Source organism: Trichomycterus rosablanca, chromosome 2, assembly GCF_030014385.1.
Source record: "Trichomycterus rosablanca isolate fTriRos1 chromosome 2, fTriRos1.hap1, whole genome shotgun sequence".
In the NCBI taxonomy this organism is placed as follows: Eukaryota; Metazoa; Chordata; class Actinopteri; order Siluriformes; family Trichomycteridae; genus Trichomycterus; species Trichomycterus rosablanca.
In genome coordinates, this window is record NC_085989.1 from 13008584 (window position 1) to 13026832 (window position 18249).

Consider the following 18249-nt stretch of genomic DNA (forward strand, 5'->3'; position numbering starts at 1 on the left):
CTGGCACCTATATGTTAGCAGTAGATCCTTTAACTCCTGTAAGTTGTGTCAAAGTAACACCCACATAGATGACAGGACCCAAGGTTTCCTAGCAGAACATTGCCCAAAGCATCACACTGCCTCCGCTTGCTTGTCTTCTTCCCATAGTGCATCCTGGTGCCATGTGTTTTCCAGGTAAGCGACCCGGCCATCCACGTGATGTGAAAGAAAACATGATTCATTAAACCAGGCCACCTTCTTCAATTGCTCCATGGTCCAGTTCCAATGCTCACATGCCCATTGTTGTCACTTTTGGCGGTGGACAGGGGTCAGCATGGGCACCCTGATTGGTCTGTGGCTATGCAGCCCCATGCACAACAAACTGCGATGCATTGTGTATTCTGACACCTTTCTATTAGAACCAGCATTAACTTCTTTAGCAATTTGAGCTACAGTAGCTCGCCTGTTGAATCGGACCACACAGGCCAGCCTTCGCTCCCCATCTGCATTAATGAGCCTTGACCGCCCATGACCCTGTCGCCCGTTTACCAATGTTCCTTCCTTGGACCACTTTTGGTTTATACTGACCACTGCAGACCAGGAACACCCCACAAGAGCTGCAGTTTTGGAGATGCTCTGACCCAGTCGTCTAGTCATCACAATTCAGCCCTTGTCAAACTTGCTCAAATCCTTACGCTTGCCCATTTTTCCTGCTCCTAACACATCGACTTTGAGGATAAAATGTTCACTTGCTGCCTAATTTATCCCACCCACTAACAGGTGCCATGATGAAGAGATAATCAGTGGTATTCACTTTTCCTCATAATGTTATGCCTGGTCGGTGTATTATTTAATAATTTATTTATTTATTTATGAAATATCATTTATAAAATGCCTATATGACACTGATTTCTTATGTCAAAAAGGTGATTTTAGGAAAAAAGAAAAAATATTATTTATCAAACATGTGACCAAAAACATTTGATAAAATTAATTTTATGTATTTTTGTGGAGAGAATGCCCTGCAATTCTTATTGCACTAGTGGCTGCAGGGTTTGTAGTAAGTTTAAGTAATAACTTTAACAAAGTACAAACCTAGTAGTAATATTACTAGTATAAGTTTCTCAATGACTTTGTAGTTACAGGTAAGACTTGTTCTGATCCTGTGCCTTGTAATCTCTTTCCCTTTTTTTTTAATGTATTTCTTAATCTCTTTATGTTAATCTTGCCCTAATTTTTTATTTGTTAATAGTGTTTAATTCTTCCCTCAGTAATCTTATTTCCACTCTTGTACTACTTTTTGCCTCAATACTTTTTTTTTTTTTTTTTTTTTTGATTTTCATGTTTTCAGTTATATGGATCAGGTGCAGGGGACTGTGGTAGGTGAAGAGGTAGAGGAGACCAAAACAGGTGGCATGAAGGGATCTAAAAAAAAAGACAAAGCTGAAGAGTATGTGACTGGAAACTTTGACATGAAGGAATATGAATATTACTACAAGGACTACAATGAACCTATTTCCAAGGGGAGGACAGATAGTGGTGTGGGTTTACTAACACAGACAAGGGGGGTGTAGGGGAGGTGAAAATATTCTTCCAAGCTCTTGAAAGTGGAGGGCTAACCCAGCATTTGTTGTGCTGACAAACGCACAGCAATTTTTCACCATTGCAAAATCAGTAGTGGTGAAGACTTGGTAACAGAAATTTTTGAAACAATAAATGGTTTGTTTAATCCATATAGCATAGTCAAATGCAGATAAGTCTAATGTCTGGCACAGTCAAGTAAGCAATTAAAGACATTAAAATATTTCTAATAAAGATGTAAGATTAATTATTCTAATAACAGACCATCTGGACTCCAAAAATGTCCATTAAAAATGTCCATAAAAGGTTTTTAAAACACGATCTTGGTGAATGGTTAAATTTTTTTACATATTTTTAGAATTGACCAGTTGTGAATTATGTTTGTTTTCCACAGGTTCCTGTAAGAGCCCAGAAGGGAGAAAAGGGAGAGCCTGCAGTTCTTGAGCCTGTAAGTACTATATAACATCAAGGTTGCCTTTCGAATACCATATACACTGATTTGTCCCTTTTTCATTTACACCCTTGAAATTTATACTAATAATAATACATTTTAGCATGCATTTGGTAGCTATGCAAATTAGATATGCAAAAAATGTGTGTATGTATAATTATAAGAAAGAAAGTCTTCTATTTTCACATTAAATTACTTTGGACTTTATAGTTAATATGAATAAAAACATCATGGCAGTAAGTATATGTCACTACAGCAGTATTTTTATGAAAAATGTGCAACATAAAATTTTAATTAAATTCTGTCATTTTTTAAACATTTAATTTCTAAGGGCATGCTGATTGAAGGACCAGCAGGACAAGAAGGACCAGCAGTGAGTGTCGTTGTGATTATTAGTGTGATTGCAGTTATCCGATAGTTTGTTATCTGATAGTCTTATTAGTATGGCAATCACGCTATTGTTATCTGATAGTGTTCTTATTATTATTATTAGTGTGATTGCAGTGACAATCAAACTGTTGTTATTATACAGTCTTATTAGTGTGACTGGAGTAGGTAATTACAATAATATTAGCAACCACCTACTATACCTTGGCAACTGCCTGGCAACACCTTAATAAATACCTAGAAAGACAGCTTAGCAATTCCTTTCCAACACGGTGGTTAACTGGGTAGCACAAAGCAAGAAGGTCCTGGGTTCGATCCCCAGGTGGGGTGGCCCGAGTCTCCCCGTGTCTGTGTAGGTTTATAACCTTGTGTGAACTGATGAACCTCGAGTAAGGAGTAACTACCGTTCCTGTCATGAATGTAACCAAAGTGTAAAACATGACGTTAAAATCCTAATAAAACAAACAAACAAAACATAGCAATTGGCTAGCAACAACTTAGCAACCACATCACAACAGCTTAGCAACCTCAGTGCAGCTTGGGAATCCTCAAAGCAGGACCACCACCACAAATGACATATGTACAATTATTAATGTGACCAAACGTATTTACTACCCACATACATACTTAAGCAATAGAACACGAGAGGGAGTGTGTTATCGCGAATAACATCACGGCTGTGATTCGGTCGCAGGCACGAGCCGAAGGCGAGTGCCGTAGATCATCACAGCCGTGATATTATTCACGATAACACACGACCTCAAGTGTTCTATTGCTTTTATACAACAGCTTTTACAAAATAAAGAAAGAAAATGATTCAAAGAAGCCCTGAATTTCATAATAAATATGCTTTAATACTGACAATACCTTCCGCCAAAAGGTAGTTCCACAACGAATATAAAGTTTAACACTACAAAGCAGACATCCCAAGTTGCAAAAACTCATTTCAGGGAGGTAAGAACAAGAAGAAGAAGGTAAGCACCTCTGAAGGGAAAAAAATTAATAAAAAACCTCTCGCACACACCAAAGGATATGGATGATAACAGAACTTCTAGGAGCTGCTAACTGGGCTATTAAGCTAACTGTTCGCGTTACAAACACATTAATTTTCCCTACATAGTGCACTAGATTGTGTATCAGATCACGGATATATGTTCCCTACATAGTGCACTAGATAGTGAATTAGACAATTGATTTATGTTCCCTACACAGTGCGCTAGATTGTATATCAGATAATGGATTTAAAACGCGATCGGAAAAAAGGCTGTGTCGCCTGCGTGCGCGTTTGTGTGCATGAAGCTTGTCGTTAATGGCAACGTGTCAGCGGAGTAATACAGTTGTGGTGTGAAATGACCACAACGTTAGAACGCTTCTCAACCAATCAGATTGTAAGGTCGGAACTAACTGTTGTATAAAATATGTATATACAATCACATACCTGAGCAAAAGTATTTACACCCCCACTAAATACATGCTTGCACACACAATTATCTGATTGAGCTAAAGTATTCACAACCCCACCAAATATATATATATTGCAAACACAGTCACCTCTCTGGGCAAAAGTATTAACACTCCCACCACATACAGTGGGGGAAATAAGTATTTGATCCCCTGCTGATTTTGTAAGTTTACCCCCTTACAAAGACTTGAACAGTCTATAATTTTTATGGAAGGTTTATTTTAACAGAGAGAGATAGAATATCAACAAAAAATCCAGAAAAAAAACATTAAATAAAAGTTATAAATTAATTTGTATTTAATTAAGGGAAATAAGTATTTGATCCCCTACCAACCAGCAAGAATTCTGACCCCCACAGACCGGTTATGTGCCCATGAGGCACACAAATTAGTCCTGTCCCTGTATAAAAGACTCCTGTCACAGAATCAGTTTCTTCCATTCAAATCTCTCGACCACCATGGGCAAGACCAAAGAGCTATCAAAGGACGTCAGGGACAAGATTGTAGACCTGCACAAGGCTGGAATGGGCTACAAGACCATCAGCAAGAAGCTTGGTGAGAAAGAGACCACTGTTGGTGCGATAATTCGAAAATGGAAGAAATACAAGATCACAGTCAATCACCCTCACTCTGGAGCTCCATGCAAGATCTCACCTGGTGGGGTAAGAATGATTCTGAGAAAGGTGAGGTCAGTCCAGAATTACACGGGAGGAGCTTGTCAATGATCTCAAGGGAGCTGGGAGCAAAGAAATGCTGGATATGACCCCAAGAACACCATCCCCACCGGGCATTTCTTTGCCTCCAAACACAGCGAGTGGAGTTGATGCCAAAGAGCTCAATTTTGGTCTCATCTGACCATATCACATTCTCCCAAGCTTTCTCTGAATCATTCAGGTGTTCATTGGCAAACTTTAGACGGGCCTGTACATGAGCCTTCTTGAGCAAAGGGACTTTGCGGGCACTGCAGGATCTCAATCCATTAGGGCGAAGTGTGTTACTAATGGTTTTCTTGGTGACTGTGCTCCCAGCTCCCTTGAGATCATTGACAAGCTCCTCCCGTGTAATTCTGGACTGACCTCACCTTTCTCAGAATCATTCTTACCCCACCAGGTGAGATCTTGCATGGAGCTCCAGAGTGAGGGTGATTGACTGTGATCTTGTATTTCTTCCATTTTCGAATTATCGCACCAACAGTGGTCTCTTTCTCACCAAGCTTCTTGCTGATGGTCTTGTAGCCCATTCCAGCCTTGTGCAGGTCTACAATCTTGTCCCTGACGTCCTTTGATAGCTCTTTGGTCTTGCCCATGGTGGTCGAGAGATTTGAACGGAAGAAACTGATTCTGTGACAGGAGTCTTTTATACAGGGACAGGACTAATTTGTGTGCCTCATGGGCACATAACCGGTCTGTGGGGGTCAGAATTCTTGCTGGTTGGTAGGGGATCAAATACTTATTTCCCTTAATTAAATACAAATAAATTTATAACTTTTATTATATGTTTTTTTTCCTGAATTTTTTGTTGATATTCTGTCTCTCTTTGTTAAAATAAACCTTCCATAAAAATTATAGACTGTTCAAGTCTTTGTAAGGGGGTAAACTTACAAAATCAGCAGGGGATCAAATACTTATTTCCCCCACTGTACATGCTTGCACACACACAATCATCTATCCGATCAAAAGCATTTACATTCCACCCCACACATACATACTTGGACACACCCTAACAATCACTCATCAGCACCCTAACAACCACCTGAAACACTTTTGCAACCAACTTGCAAGAGCTTAGTGACCCAAATACACCTTAGCAACCACTTTACTACATCTTAGTAATTAACCTCTTATCACAGCAACCATTTAAGAACACCTTAGCAACCACCCCCTAAACCTTAATATCCACCAAGCAACACGTTAGAAACTACCTAAAAAATGCCTAAGTAACCACTTGGTATACCTTAGCAACCACCTAGCAACACTTTAGGAAACACCTAGTAACAGCTTATTAACCACCTGATATTCTTTGGCATCTACCTAGCAACACCTTAACAACCACCTAGAACCATGTAGCAACAGCTTAGCAATCTCAGTACTGATTGGGAATAGTTTAAGCTGTTTATTATTATTTATTATTATTATTATTATTATTATTAGTGTGATCACTGCAGTTGGCAATCATGCTATTATTGTATGATAGTCTTATTATTCTCATTATTATTAGTTATTGTGCAATTAATTATCAGTGATTGCGCAATTCACTCTCACTTCTTTTTTAAAAGGCATGTTAATGTACATTTACTCCCATTCATCACAAACACATTGACATTACACATACATAAATTCAATTAGATATTTAAGGAAAAGTATTTACATACATACATACATACATACATACATTCCATTACTAATGTGATCAAAAGTATTTACCCCCACCTACATACACACACACATACATACATACTGTACATACTACATTCATTCAATCACCTACCTAAGTAAAAATACACCCCCACCAAATGCATGCTTGCACACACACAATGATGTGTCTGGGCAAAAGTATCCATACCCCCATCAAATATATGCATACACACATTTACCTGCTTGTGTAAAGAGTATTTACACCCACCACCCAAATACATGCTTGGTATAGATGTAACAGTGTAAGTGTAAGTGTATAATTTGAGTCCGAATAAGTGTCCCCGCCGTCATGTAGTGTGAAACAGTCTGACTGCCTGACAGTTCCCATCATTACAGATTAAATAACGGGCTTGCAGCTCATTTGCTTTGCCATTAACTTAGCCCTCAGCTTAGGGCAAGCTCTGCAGCCATGGTATCTGGGTCTTAGTTCCTCTGGCATGGGGTGAACATTCAATCTTGTCCTTAGAAAGAGTAGTTGTTGTCCTGAATAAACATAGTTTCTGCAGCCCTCTTGTGAAGATGATAGATCCTTATTAAAGAATAGACTTATAACAGCGAGACAAAAGGACACAAAGAAAAAAAGTACAACAATGACGGAGCTACTGAAGAGGCTGCCAGTCATAATAGCGCCTAGGCAGCATTAGCATCCACTTAACATCATCTTAAAAACGACCTAGCAACTCTTTAACAACACCCTTTTACCATAGCAACCATTTAGCTATACCTTGACAACCACCTTGACAGCAACACATAGCATTTGCTGAGCATGCTTGTAATCACATATCTCATCACAGTATTCAACCCCCCCACACACAGACATATTGTACCTTTGCTGAGCTGCAATCTCACTTGTATTTCCTAAGCAAATGTACCTCCCTAGTTATTATTATTATTACTGTGTTTTTCCTATGTCTGTTTTTCTTGTCTCATTATTATTTTCTTTAGGGTTTCCCTGGTCCTCCTGGCTCTCCTGGACTGCCTGGGTCTGTGGGTGATCCAGGAGAGAGAGTAAGTTTGAATTCAAACTTTAAAAAAAGTCATTTAAAAGTAGGGTACTTATAAATGGGTGTATTTAGTGCAATATTTCAATGTCTGTCATCTTTACACAATTTTATTCTAATGCAGAATTTAATTGTAATGAATTCTACTTAATTAAATTGTAACTTTATTAACACACAAATGTGGGAGCCTGTGAAATTGGAATAAACATATAATAAATACAATACAGTGCATATAATTGCTATTTTTACCATATCAGTCTAAATGTGATCACATCACCCATAATGACAATATTTATTTTATTAGATTTATTAATAATGTAAAACTAAAATCTCTTATTAATCACAAATTTAAAAAAAATACCAAAGAACTCTTTGCAATTGTTATAAGGTGCACCCTGTTAGGTTGATTTTTTTTTAGATATGTTTGGATCTTAATTGGAGTACACTTGTTGAAATTTGAACTGATTAGACATTGGCACACACCTGAGGAAAAAACAGACAAAAACCAAGCCATGAAGTCCAAGGAACTGTCTGGGGATCTCCACATTCAAAAATTGGCAAGGCATAAATCAGGGCAAGGGTATTAAACAATATCTAAGGCTTTGTGTTCGCTGGACTACAGTGCAATTAGTTTACTATAAAATTGCAATTATATTCAATCACAATTAAAGCACAATAAAAAGTACAAAAGTCAAGGGGTCTGAATATTTTCTAAATCTTATTTGGTTAAGATTATATGTTGATAAATTGTTTACATTTTTTAAGGGTCCACCTGGGAAAGCTGGTCTTCCTGGGGCTGATGGTGCACCTGGGCCAACAGGGACATCTGTCATGCTTCCTGTATGCTATGTCATTTTGTCATCTGTAACTATTTTCCACATTTTAAAAACTTCAATCTAAGTTTCATTGACAGGGATCATGACTTCTAATTAGTTCTGTAAATATAAGTACTATATATTTGTGCCTGGTTATCTGTGACAAACACTGGTCCCTTTTTATTTCAACAAGCTATAAGTGATGAGTGCTAATTTATTAGTCCATTTTGCCTGTTATTGCAGGAACAGCAAGTAGATAGATAAATAATGTTTATACTTGTGTTTTCTAAACCATATGAACTCACATATTCAGTCAGCCAGGCAATCAGTTGAGACATTGACTATACATAGTCACCCACCATATTAATATAGCTGCAGTATTTAGTCAGTGGCCAAGTGTCATTGTGTAAAAATTAGTTTTGTGTATTTTGTCAATATTTTGTTTATTTTTTAATATTATATTTTTATTAAAGATAGCACTGTAGCACAAACACAATATTTTTTAACAGTCTAATTCTGTCACTGTCTTAAGTTCCGCTTTGGACAAAGTGGAGGGGACAAAGGCCCCATCGTCTCAGCACAGGAGGTTCAGGCTCAGGCCATTCTGTCTCAGGCTCGGGTGAGTAGAATGAGTAGTTAGTAACATACTAAAAATGTAGACATTATTGTTAGGGTATACAACTATTTTAAAGTACACACACACATACAGTATGTATATACAGTGTATCACAAAAGTGAGTACACCCCTCACATTTCTGCAGATATTTAAGTATATCTTTTTATGGGACAACACTGACAAAATGACACTTTGACACAATGAAAAGTAGTCTGTGTGCAGCTTATATAACAGTGTAAATTTATTCTTCCCTCAAAATAACTCAATATACAGCCATTAATGTCTAATCCACCGGCAACAAAAGTGAGTACACCCCTTAGTGAAAGTTCCTGAAGTGTCAATATTTTGTGTGGCCACCATTATTTCCCAGAACTGCCTTAACTCTCCTGGGCATGGAGTTCACCAGAGCTTCACAGGTTGCCACTGGAATGCTTTTCCACTCCTCCATGACGACATCACGGAGCTGGCGGATATTCGAGACTTTGCGCTCCTCCACCTTCCGCTTGAGGATGCCCCAAAGATGTTCTATTGGGTTTAGGTCTGGAGACATGCTTGGCCAGTCCATCACCTTTACCCTCAGCCTCTTCAATAAAGCAGTGGTTGTCTTAGAGGTGTGTTTGGGGTCATTATCATGCTGGAACACTGCCCTGCGACCCAGTTTCCGGAGGGAGGGGATCATGCTCTGCTTCAGTATTTCACAGTACATATTGGAGTTCATGTGTCCCTCAATGAAATGTAACTCCCCAACACCTGCTGCACTCATGCAGCCCCAGACCATGGCATTCCCACCACCATGCTTGACTGTAGGCATGACACACTTATCTTTGTACTCCTCACCTGATTGCCGCCACACATGCTTGAGACCATCTGAACCAAACAAATTAATCTTGGTCTCATCAGACCATAGGACATGGTTCCAGTAATCCATGTCCTTTGTTGACATGTCTTCAGCAAACTGTTTGCGGGCTTTCTTGTGTAGAGACTTCAGAAGAGGCTTCCTTCTGGGGTGACAGCCATGCAGACCAATTTGATGTAGTGTGCGGCGTATGGTCTGAGCACTGACAGGCTGACCCCCCACCTTTTCAATCTCTGCAGCAATGCTGACAGCACTCCTGCGCCTATCTTTCAAAGACAGCAGTTGGATGTGACGCTGAGCACGTGCACTCAGCTTCTTTGGACGACCAACGCGAGGTCTGTTCTGAGTGGACCCTGCTCTTTTAAAACGCTGGATGATCTTGGCCACTGTGCTGCAGCTCAGTTTCAGGGTGTTGGCCATCTTCATGTAGCGCAACAATTCGTCTTTTAAGATCCTCAGAGAGTTCTTTGCCATGAGGTGCCATGTTGGAACTTTCAGTGACCAGTATGAGAGAGTGTGAGAGCTGTACTACTAAATTGAACACACCTGCTCCCTATGCACACCTGAGACCTAGTAACACTAACAAGTCACATGACATTTTGGAGGGAAAATGACAAGCAGTGCTCAATTTGGACATTTAGGGGTGTAGTCTCTTAGGGGTGTACTCACTTTTGTTGCCGGTGGTTTAGACATTAATGGCTGTATATTGAGTTATTTTGAGGGAAGAATAAATTTACACTGTTATATAAGCTGCACACAGACTACTTTTCATTGTGTCAAAGTGTCATTTTGTCAGTGTTGTCCCATGAAAAGATATACTCAAATATCTGCAGAAATGTGAGGGGTGTACTCACTTTTGTGATACACTGTATGTATATTATATATACATGTATATATAATATATGAATGTGTGTGTGTGTGTGTGTGTGCTTGTGTGTGTGCGTGTGTGTGTTACATTATCTGCAGTTATTGGCACCCTTGCTAGTTTAGTATAAAAAGTGTTCATTAGAATATTTTATTAGAATATTTATTTATGTCCAAACACCTTTAACAAAACAGGTGACTTGTCATGCAGTCATTTAAAAAAAGAAATAAAGAAGAAATATAGTATATAACATATACTATCTTTAGAACTAGAACATTTTCCGAGGTGGATACACTGAATGACCTCAGCCTCTTCAGAAAAAACTGCCTATTCTAGAGGGCATCAGTGCTATGTGTCTAGTTCAGTTTAAGCAGTGTTGTTTTGCTGTTTTGTTTAGTGTGCGGCAAATTGTACAGGTTAAAACTGTCACTCCAACTTAGCCTTCAACATTTGAAGATGCCAAGGTGTTGGATGCCAAGGTGTTTTACCATTTAGACCACTTGAGCTTGGAGATAATAATATTTCAGCTCTTTTGTCTTTGCCATTGTGAACAAGGAACCATGAATAAAACTGGCTTCAACAGTCACCATTCATAGGTAAATTAAAGTCATGTGAGAACTAACAAGGTGGGGACAGGTAAGTCTAATTTCTATATAAACACAGGTCAGTCTAATTTTGTCCTTTTTCTAAATCTGAACGGGGGGAGGGGCATTTATCATATCCTTGCATTGTTTACAATTTTGTATCCCTTTTTTCTTGGATACAGTTTTTGTTTTGTTATTTTTGTCTTGTCCTTTCTGTGTCAAACAGAAATGTATCCAAGCAGTTTCACCAAACACTTTATTGCAGAAGATATTTTACACAGTGTATTTAATATTCAATTGTGCCAGTAATGTTGACCACAATTGTATCTGTGCAGCTAGTGTTTTTTTTTATTATTATATTTTACTATTACTATATTATTATTCATTTGCTTATTACTATATACTATAGTCAGTGATTGTGAATTAATTGAAAATTGTTTCAAGTGTGGCAATGGAATAATAAACAAAAATATAACAAAAAAGCAAACTTTGTTACAAAATATTTTTAGTTAAGTAGCAGATTATATTTTCCGATAAAGTTTGCTACCAACAGCCCTATGAGAAAAAATATTAAAATTTGGGAAATATTTTATAAATGATAACCTCTTCAAAATTATTATACTTCATTTCCTAGAAAGTTGTAACATTTTATGAAGCACACCAAAACAAGAATCTCTAATTGTCTTGAACCTTTATGTAACTGACAAAAATAAATATTAAAAATGTCTTCTATTAAAAATTTATGGCACATCATGACCACAGACTGTTAAGTGGCTGAGGTTTTGTATCAAATTTTAGCTACAACAATTAGTATTCTCAGTTCCTAACCCATTAAATGTTTAATTAATAGAAAAGGTTTTAATTGTAAACATACCTCTGTTCCAACCTTTCTTGAGAGGGTTGCAGGCATCTAATCTTAAATTTGTTAATACTTTTGTCACAAAAAAATTGACAAGAATGAACAAGTCACATGTTTTGTTGCATTTTACTTATCTTTTTCTTCCTTTGGAAATGGGGGTTGTGCATCTGAATGAATATACCTTGGCTATGATTACAGGGTACAGGATTTTACCTGTAACAGTTATGAGGATCATAATTAAGTAATTTGTACATTAATGTGCATGCATATTATTTACTATTTGTTTTTTTTCTTCCTGTTTTAAGTTGGCTTTAAAGGGCCCTCCTGGACCAATGGGCTTTACTGGACGACCTGGATCCCTGGTATGAAACCATATAAATATTTTATTGTATGTGTACAAAAAACACCTCACTGTGTTTTACCAAACACCCATCCACAACCCCTCACACACAACAACAACAACACACACACACACACACAGTGTACAAATAGGAACAAAAAACGTAGAAACTTGTTTCTTGTCATCTTGTTTGCTTTCTCTCTCTCTCTCTCTCGTGTGGGTGTCTACCAGGGTGCACCTGGCAGTTCTGGTTTAAAGGGAGACAGTGGAGATCCTGGTTTCCAGGTCAGTAAATTTGTTGGTTTAAATTTTTTTGTTTGTTCAAATTTTTGTTTTACACATTTATCTAATTCTGCAGGGTCCCAGAGGTCCTCAAGGGTTAGCAGGTCCTCCTGGCAAGCCTGGTAAAAGGGTGAGTGACAAACGTTGGGCTTATGTATCAGACTTTTTATGTCTATGTTATTGGTGCACTGGCATAAAACTGGCAATTTACTGTTTTCTGTTCTTTTTAATTACACTGTTAGACATGGATTATCAATCAAAAACGACTTCTAACACCAAATCAGAAAAAGTTGGGACAGTATGAAAAAAGGGATCTCTGTTCCTCAAAGAAAGATTGGAAGTGATTTGCATATTTTTCTCACTACAGTACATAATCTCATGAAACGATTCAAAGGATCTAGAGGAATTGCAGTGATTAATGGGCAATGGTGCAAGTGTAAGCTAAATACCCACAATCTCCAATCCTTCAGATGGCACTTCCTCAAGAACCACTAATAGCTTTTATAACCACATTGGCAAACCTTTGTCAAGCACTACAACTGAGAGTTACATTCACGAATGCCACTTAAACAAATTTTGTCCTAAAAAGAAGCCTTTTGTTAACAATGTCCAGAAACAACACTTAGTTCTTTGGTCCATGGACCATCACACAGTGGAATGCAGGAATAATTTTTCAGATGAAGCAGGAATAATTTTTGACCTTAATTCAGCTCATGTTGTCTGCAATGAAATAAAAGTCAAAGTAAATGTAATAAATACTTTTTTTCATTTGTATTTTTTATACTAAGGCCAGTTAACACAAGCAGAATAATAGAAACTAGTTCTGAATGATTTGTTTTGTGTTGTCTCTTAATCCTGCTTACAAAGGGGCTTTTTTGTTAATGTTTTTGATGTTCTCACAGGGCCGATCTGGTGCCGATGGTGCTCGTGGAATACCAGGAGAAACTGGAATTAAGGTCAGACATTTCCCCATAATGTGCTCAAAATCAAAGTGCCTTAAAATGTATTACAACCCAAACTATTTTATCTAATGTAATTATTTATTATGCACATTTAAAAGTATATTTTCTTTTTAGATGATCTATAAAATGACATTATGTCCAAACAAAAGGCCAGAGCAAACTATTAGTAGTATTTGGCAGAAAAATGCAACACATTTTCTTCCCAACTTAATGAATTTGTAGATAGTCAACATCTCTGCAAAAACTTTTGGATCAGATGTTTCTACTTAACTATTATCAAAAGCCTATAATGTCTTTGTGAGCTTGATCAGTGTGGTGAAAGTCTACATCACAGTTAAACATAAATAGTCAATAATCAATAATCTGTTATGTTAATTCTCCTAAACTTTAGTACATATTTCCACAGTTTTCTGGTCCATCTTAGAGAACTTGGTTGTGTTTCTTCATAGAATTAATGTATATGCATTCGCTTTGCATAAGAGTTTAAGGTTTAAGGCTTCTTGATGCGGCAACTACTTTGAGTTGAAAACATTAAGCAGGTGTTTCCAGCCTTGCCCTACACTTGTCGCCAAAAGTTTTGAGACTATACAAATTTTTGTTTGTCACTAAAGTTTGCTGCTTCAGTGTTTTTAGATCTTTTTGTAAGATGTTTTATGGTATACTGAAGTATAGCTATAAGCATTTATTGCAAAGTATTTACAGTGTTGACCCTTCTTTTTCACGACTTCTGCATTTGCCCTGGCATGCTGGAAATCAGCTTCTGGGCCAAATTCTGACTGATGGCAACCCATTCTTGCCTAATCAGTGCTTGCAGTTTATCATAATATCTGTATTTTTGTTTGTCCACCCGCTTTTTGAAGACTGACCACTGGTTCTCAATAGGATTGCGATCTGGGGGATTTTCTGGCCATGGACCCATAATTTCAATGTTTGAATCCTTCACCTTGAAGTTCTTAATGATCCAATAAATGGTTGATTTAAGTGCAATCTTACAAGCAGCAATTTTTGATGCAAAGCAATGATGACTGCATGTGTTTGCTTGGTTAACTGAAAAAGACAATGATTTCAAACACCACCCCATTTTTATGCAACCAGTCTGCTCTTCTAATTCAAATAGCATGACAGCACGAATGATACAGTGCATCCAGATAGTATTCACAGCACTTCACTTTTTCCACATTTTGTTATGTTACAGCCTTATTCCAAAATGGATTAAATTAATTTTTTCCTCAACATTCTACACACAATACCCCATGATGACAAAGTGAAAAAACTTAGTTTGAAATTTTTGCTAATTTATTAAAAATAAAAGACAAAAATATAACAAATTCATAAGTATTCATAGCCTTTGCCATGACACTCAACATTGAGCTCAGGTGGCAAATATCGGTAATAAAGAACGCTCGGTATGCAAAACTAAGACGGCAATACTTCACAACAAGACAAACAAACGGGAGTGTTTATATAAAGTTCATGGAATAAGACTGTCATGTGAGAGTCTGTGGGATTATGGGAAATGGAGTCCGTAGTCTTAAAAGCAGAAAGAGAGTTAGTACTCGTGACAATACCCTCCCCCAAGGAGTGTGGGATGCCTGAGGAAGTTTTACCAATGAATTTTGAGCTATTTCAGCCCATGGTAGGAATAGCGACCAATCTGATGGGTTTTCTCGGCAGTAAAGTCTTAGAATCTTTCCCAGTTCCTGATTCATACGTTCACATTGACCATTAGACTGTGGGTGATAACCCAAAGAAAGACCATAAATGTGAGGTAAATTGTGACCCTCTATCAGAAACAATATCCTCTGGAATACCAAAAAAAACAGAATACATGATGAAAGAGACATTTAGCAGTTTGGAAAGCAGTGAGTACTCTGAAATGGTACAAAAAAAGTACTCCTCGTGAAAACCGATCAAAGATAAGATGATAAGATAAGATGATAAGATAAGATAAGATAAGATAAGATAAGATAAGATAAGATAAGATAAGATAAGATACAAAAAATAGAAAATTACAAAGTGTTTTCACGTATGTACACATATATTAAAAAGTAAAAATATGTAAAAGTTACAAAAATATAAACAGTATTTATGAAGGAAGTTAACCAAATATTGCACAGTTATTAAAAAGTATTGCACAAAGTACAGCAGGTACAGCAGGTATTGCACATATTTTAAAAGTAATTGCACACAGAAGTACTAAAAAGCAAGTGAATTATTGTGATGGTGATTATCTACTTTCTAATCACTTTGTCCAGTTTCTTCCTGTCTGCTGCTGTCATGCTGCTGCCCCAGCAGATAACACCATAGAAAATGGCTGATGCCACCACCGAGTCATAAAAAGAGCTGAGAAGGGCCCCCTGTATTCCAAAAGCCTCCTCAACAAATAGAGTCTGCTTTGGCCCTTCTTGTACAAGGCCTGTGTATTGTTCGACCAGTCCAGTTTATTGTTAAGGTGAACACCCAGGTACCTATAGGAGTTAACAATCTCAATATTCCATCCCTGGATGCTCACCGGTTTCAGTGGATGTGGTTTAGACCTTCGAAAGTCCACCACCAGCTCTTTTGCTTTGCTGGTGTTGATCTCGAGGTAGTTCTGTCCACACCAGTCTACAAAGTTCTTGGTGAGTTCCCTATACTCTAGGGGTGGGTTTATAAAATCGATTTTTCGATTCGAATCGATCTTTATTTGAACAATCCGATATCGATTCATATAAACGCGAGATCGATCTTTTAAATACGCCCCTTTTTACGGTGCACACGGAAATCTGTTACCCCCTTTAATTTTGCGTGACCAGCCAGTGTTTTTTCATGCAACGAGATCTGACCTGCACATCAGTTTAGCATGGCAGAAGCTCAAGTTATGACCACTACACAACTTCTTGCACTGATTTTCGCTCGGCGACGGGTCGGTGCTGGATTCGGGAGGAACTCGGTGTTCGCTCTGCGATCAAAACTCGGCTCTCAATCAATGTGAGAAACAGCGAGGGGAAACACAGGGGAGAGGTTGTAAACAGATGGTGGAGCGCAATATAGTTTCTATCAGAATACATCAGCACACGAGTTTTACAGTATTTCTGACCTGATCGTTCTCTACAAAACAAAATATTTATTAACCTCCAACTCACTACAGAACGATCCATGCTGCTCGTGTTGCCAAATCCACTCAGATTCCTTTATTTCATCAGCGCACAAACTTTCATCTCTCGCTACTTGTGGATGTGCATGTTTGGACGTGGTATCATTAAACCTTTCATCACTTCTCACGTGTGTTTTCGTGACAAAACGTAGTTTTGGAGACCAGAGAAGCTCGCCTGTGATTCCCCCTGGTGATAGATGGTGTAGTGTAAAACCCCCCATCGCCGATCAGTCGTGTAGTGTGAACATTACAGCGACCAGGTGTTAATCAGAGTGTCGTGTAGTGTAAACTTGGCATAAGCTGTTCAACAGCCATGTGTATGTTTACATTACATTTACAATGTTGTAGCGTGTCAGACATATAAAATAATAATAAAAAATAAATGTTACTGTTTTCTGTTTTGGATTAATTATTTATGTAAACAAAATACACAAATATTTTTAATAATGAGTGTTCTTTGTACAATTATCACATTCGTTCTCTGAACATCTATACATATTTAAACAAAACCTGTTAATGTAACTCAAATATGCCTAAATGTGTTGAATCGAAATTGAATCGAAAATCGAATCGAAAATCGAAAATCGAAGATCGAATCGAATCGGGACCTTGTGAATCGGAATCGAATCGATCCAGGAAATTAGTGGCGATACCCAGCCCTACTATACTCACTGTCATCTCCATCCATGATGTAGCCAACAACAGCCGAGTCATCGGAGAACTTCTGGAGGTGACAGGTTGCTGTGTTGTAGGTGAAGTCCGCGGTGTAGGGGGTGAAGAGGAATGGGGCCAGGACTGTCCCTTGTGAAGCCCCAGTGCTGCAGAGGATTGTGTCCGAAACGCAGTCCTTAAGCCGCATATACTGTGGTCTGTTTGTTAAATAGTCCATTGTCCATGTGGTGAGTTGATGATCCACCCCTGCAATCTCCATCTTATTCCTCAGTATAGTGGGCCTGATGATATTGAATGCACTAAGAACGTGATCGAAGAACATGATCCTCACAGTGCTTCCTGCCCTGTCGAGATGTGAGAGGGATCTTTGAAGAAGGTAGATGATTGCATCATCCACCCCAATGCCTGGCTGGTAGGCAAACTGTAGCGGATCCATCACTGGTTTCACCAGTGGGCGGAGATAGTCCAGAACAAGTCGCTCCATGGCCTTCATCAGATGAGAGATCAGTGCCACTGGTCTTTATCCATTTAAATCAATGGGATGTGCAGTCTTGGGTACGGGCACTACACATGATGTCTTCCAGAGGACTGGAACTCGCTCCTGTTTCAGGCTTAGGTTAAAGATGACCTGGACTATCCCACACAGCTGGTCTGCACAGTGTCTCAGAAGCCCGGGGTGGATGCCATCAGGGCCAGCAGTTCCCTCCTCACTTGATCACTGGTGAACGATAGAGAAGAGCAGGCTTGGGTGCTGGGTGCTGAAGGTGGAGGTGTGAAGCATCAAACTGTGGTGGGTGAGGGTTGCAGTGGAGATGAACAAATGAGTTGGGTGTTAATAGCCCAGGGGTAGGCATTACAGAAACAGTAGACGTTGGGGGCAGCTGCATAAGTTGATCCATGGTGTTTGTGGGGGGAGCAAGTGCCTGATCAAATCTGTTGAAGAATATGTTGAGGTCGTTTGCCCACTGTAAGTCTCCGACAGACTGTC

The 18249-nt window shown here is 38.5% G+C and overlaps 1 protein-coding gene across 1 annotated transcript in view; it reads left to right on the forward strand.

The window, feature by feature from the left end:
- The window catches only part of col11a2 (collagen, type XI, alpha 2), a 111022-nt gene that overhangs the window by 37788 nt on the left and 54985 nt on the right, over window positions 1-18249 (forward strand). Inside the window, exons 7-16 of the mRNA XM_062985601.1 lie at window positions 1331-1547; window positions 1955-2008; window positions 2343-2384; window positions 7219-7281; window positions 8040-8114; window positions 8622-8708; window positions 12175-12231; window positions 12441-12494; window positions 12568-12621; window positions 13394-13447. Coding sequence (XP_062841671.1) covers window positions 1331-1547; window positions 1955-2008; window positions 2343-2384; window positions 7219-7281; window positions 8040-8114; window positions 8622-8708; window positions 12175-12231; window positions 12441-12494; window positions 12568-12621; window positions 13394-13447 — 757 coding nt within the window. The remainder of the gene's footprint in view (window positions 1-1330; window positions 1548-1954; window positions 2009-2342; window positions 2385-7218; window positions 7282-8039; window positions 8115-8621; window positions 8709-12174; window positions 12232-12440; window positions 12495-12567; window positions 12622-13393; window positions 13448-18249) is intronic.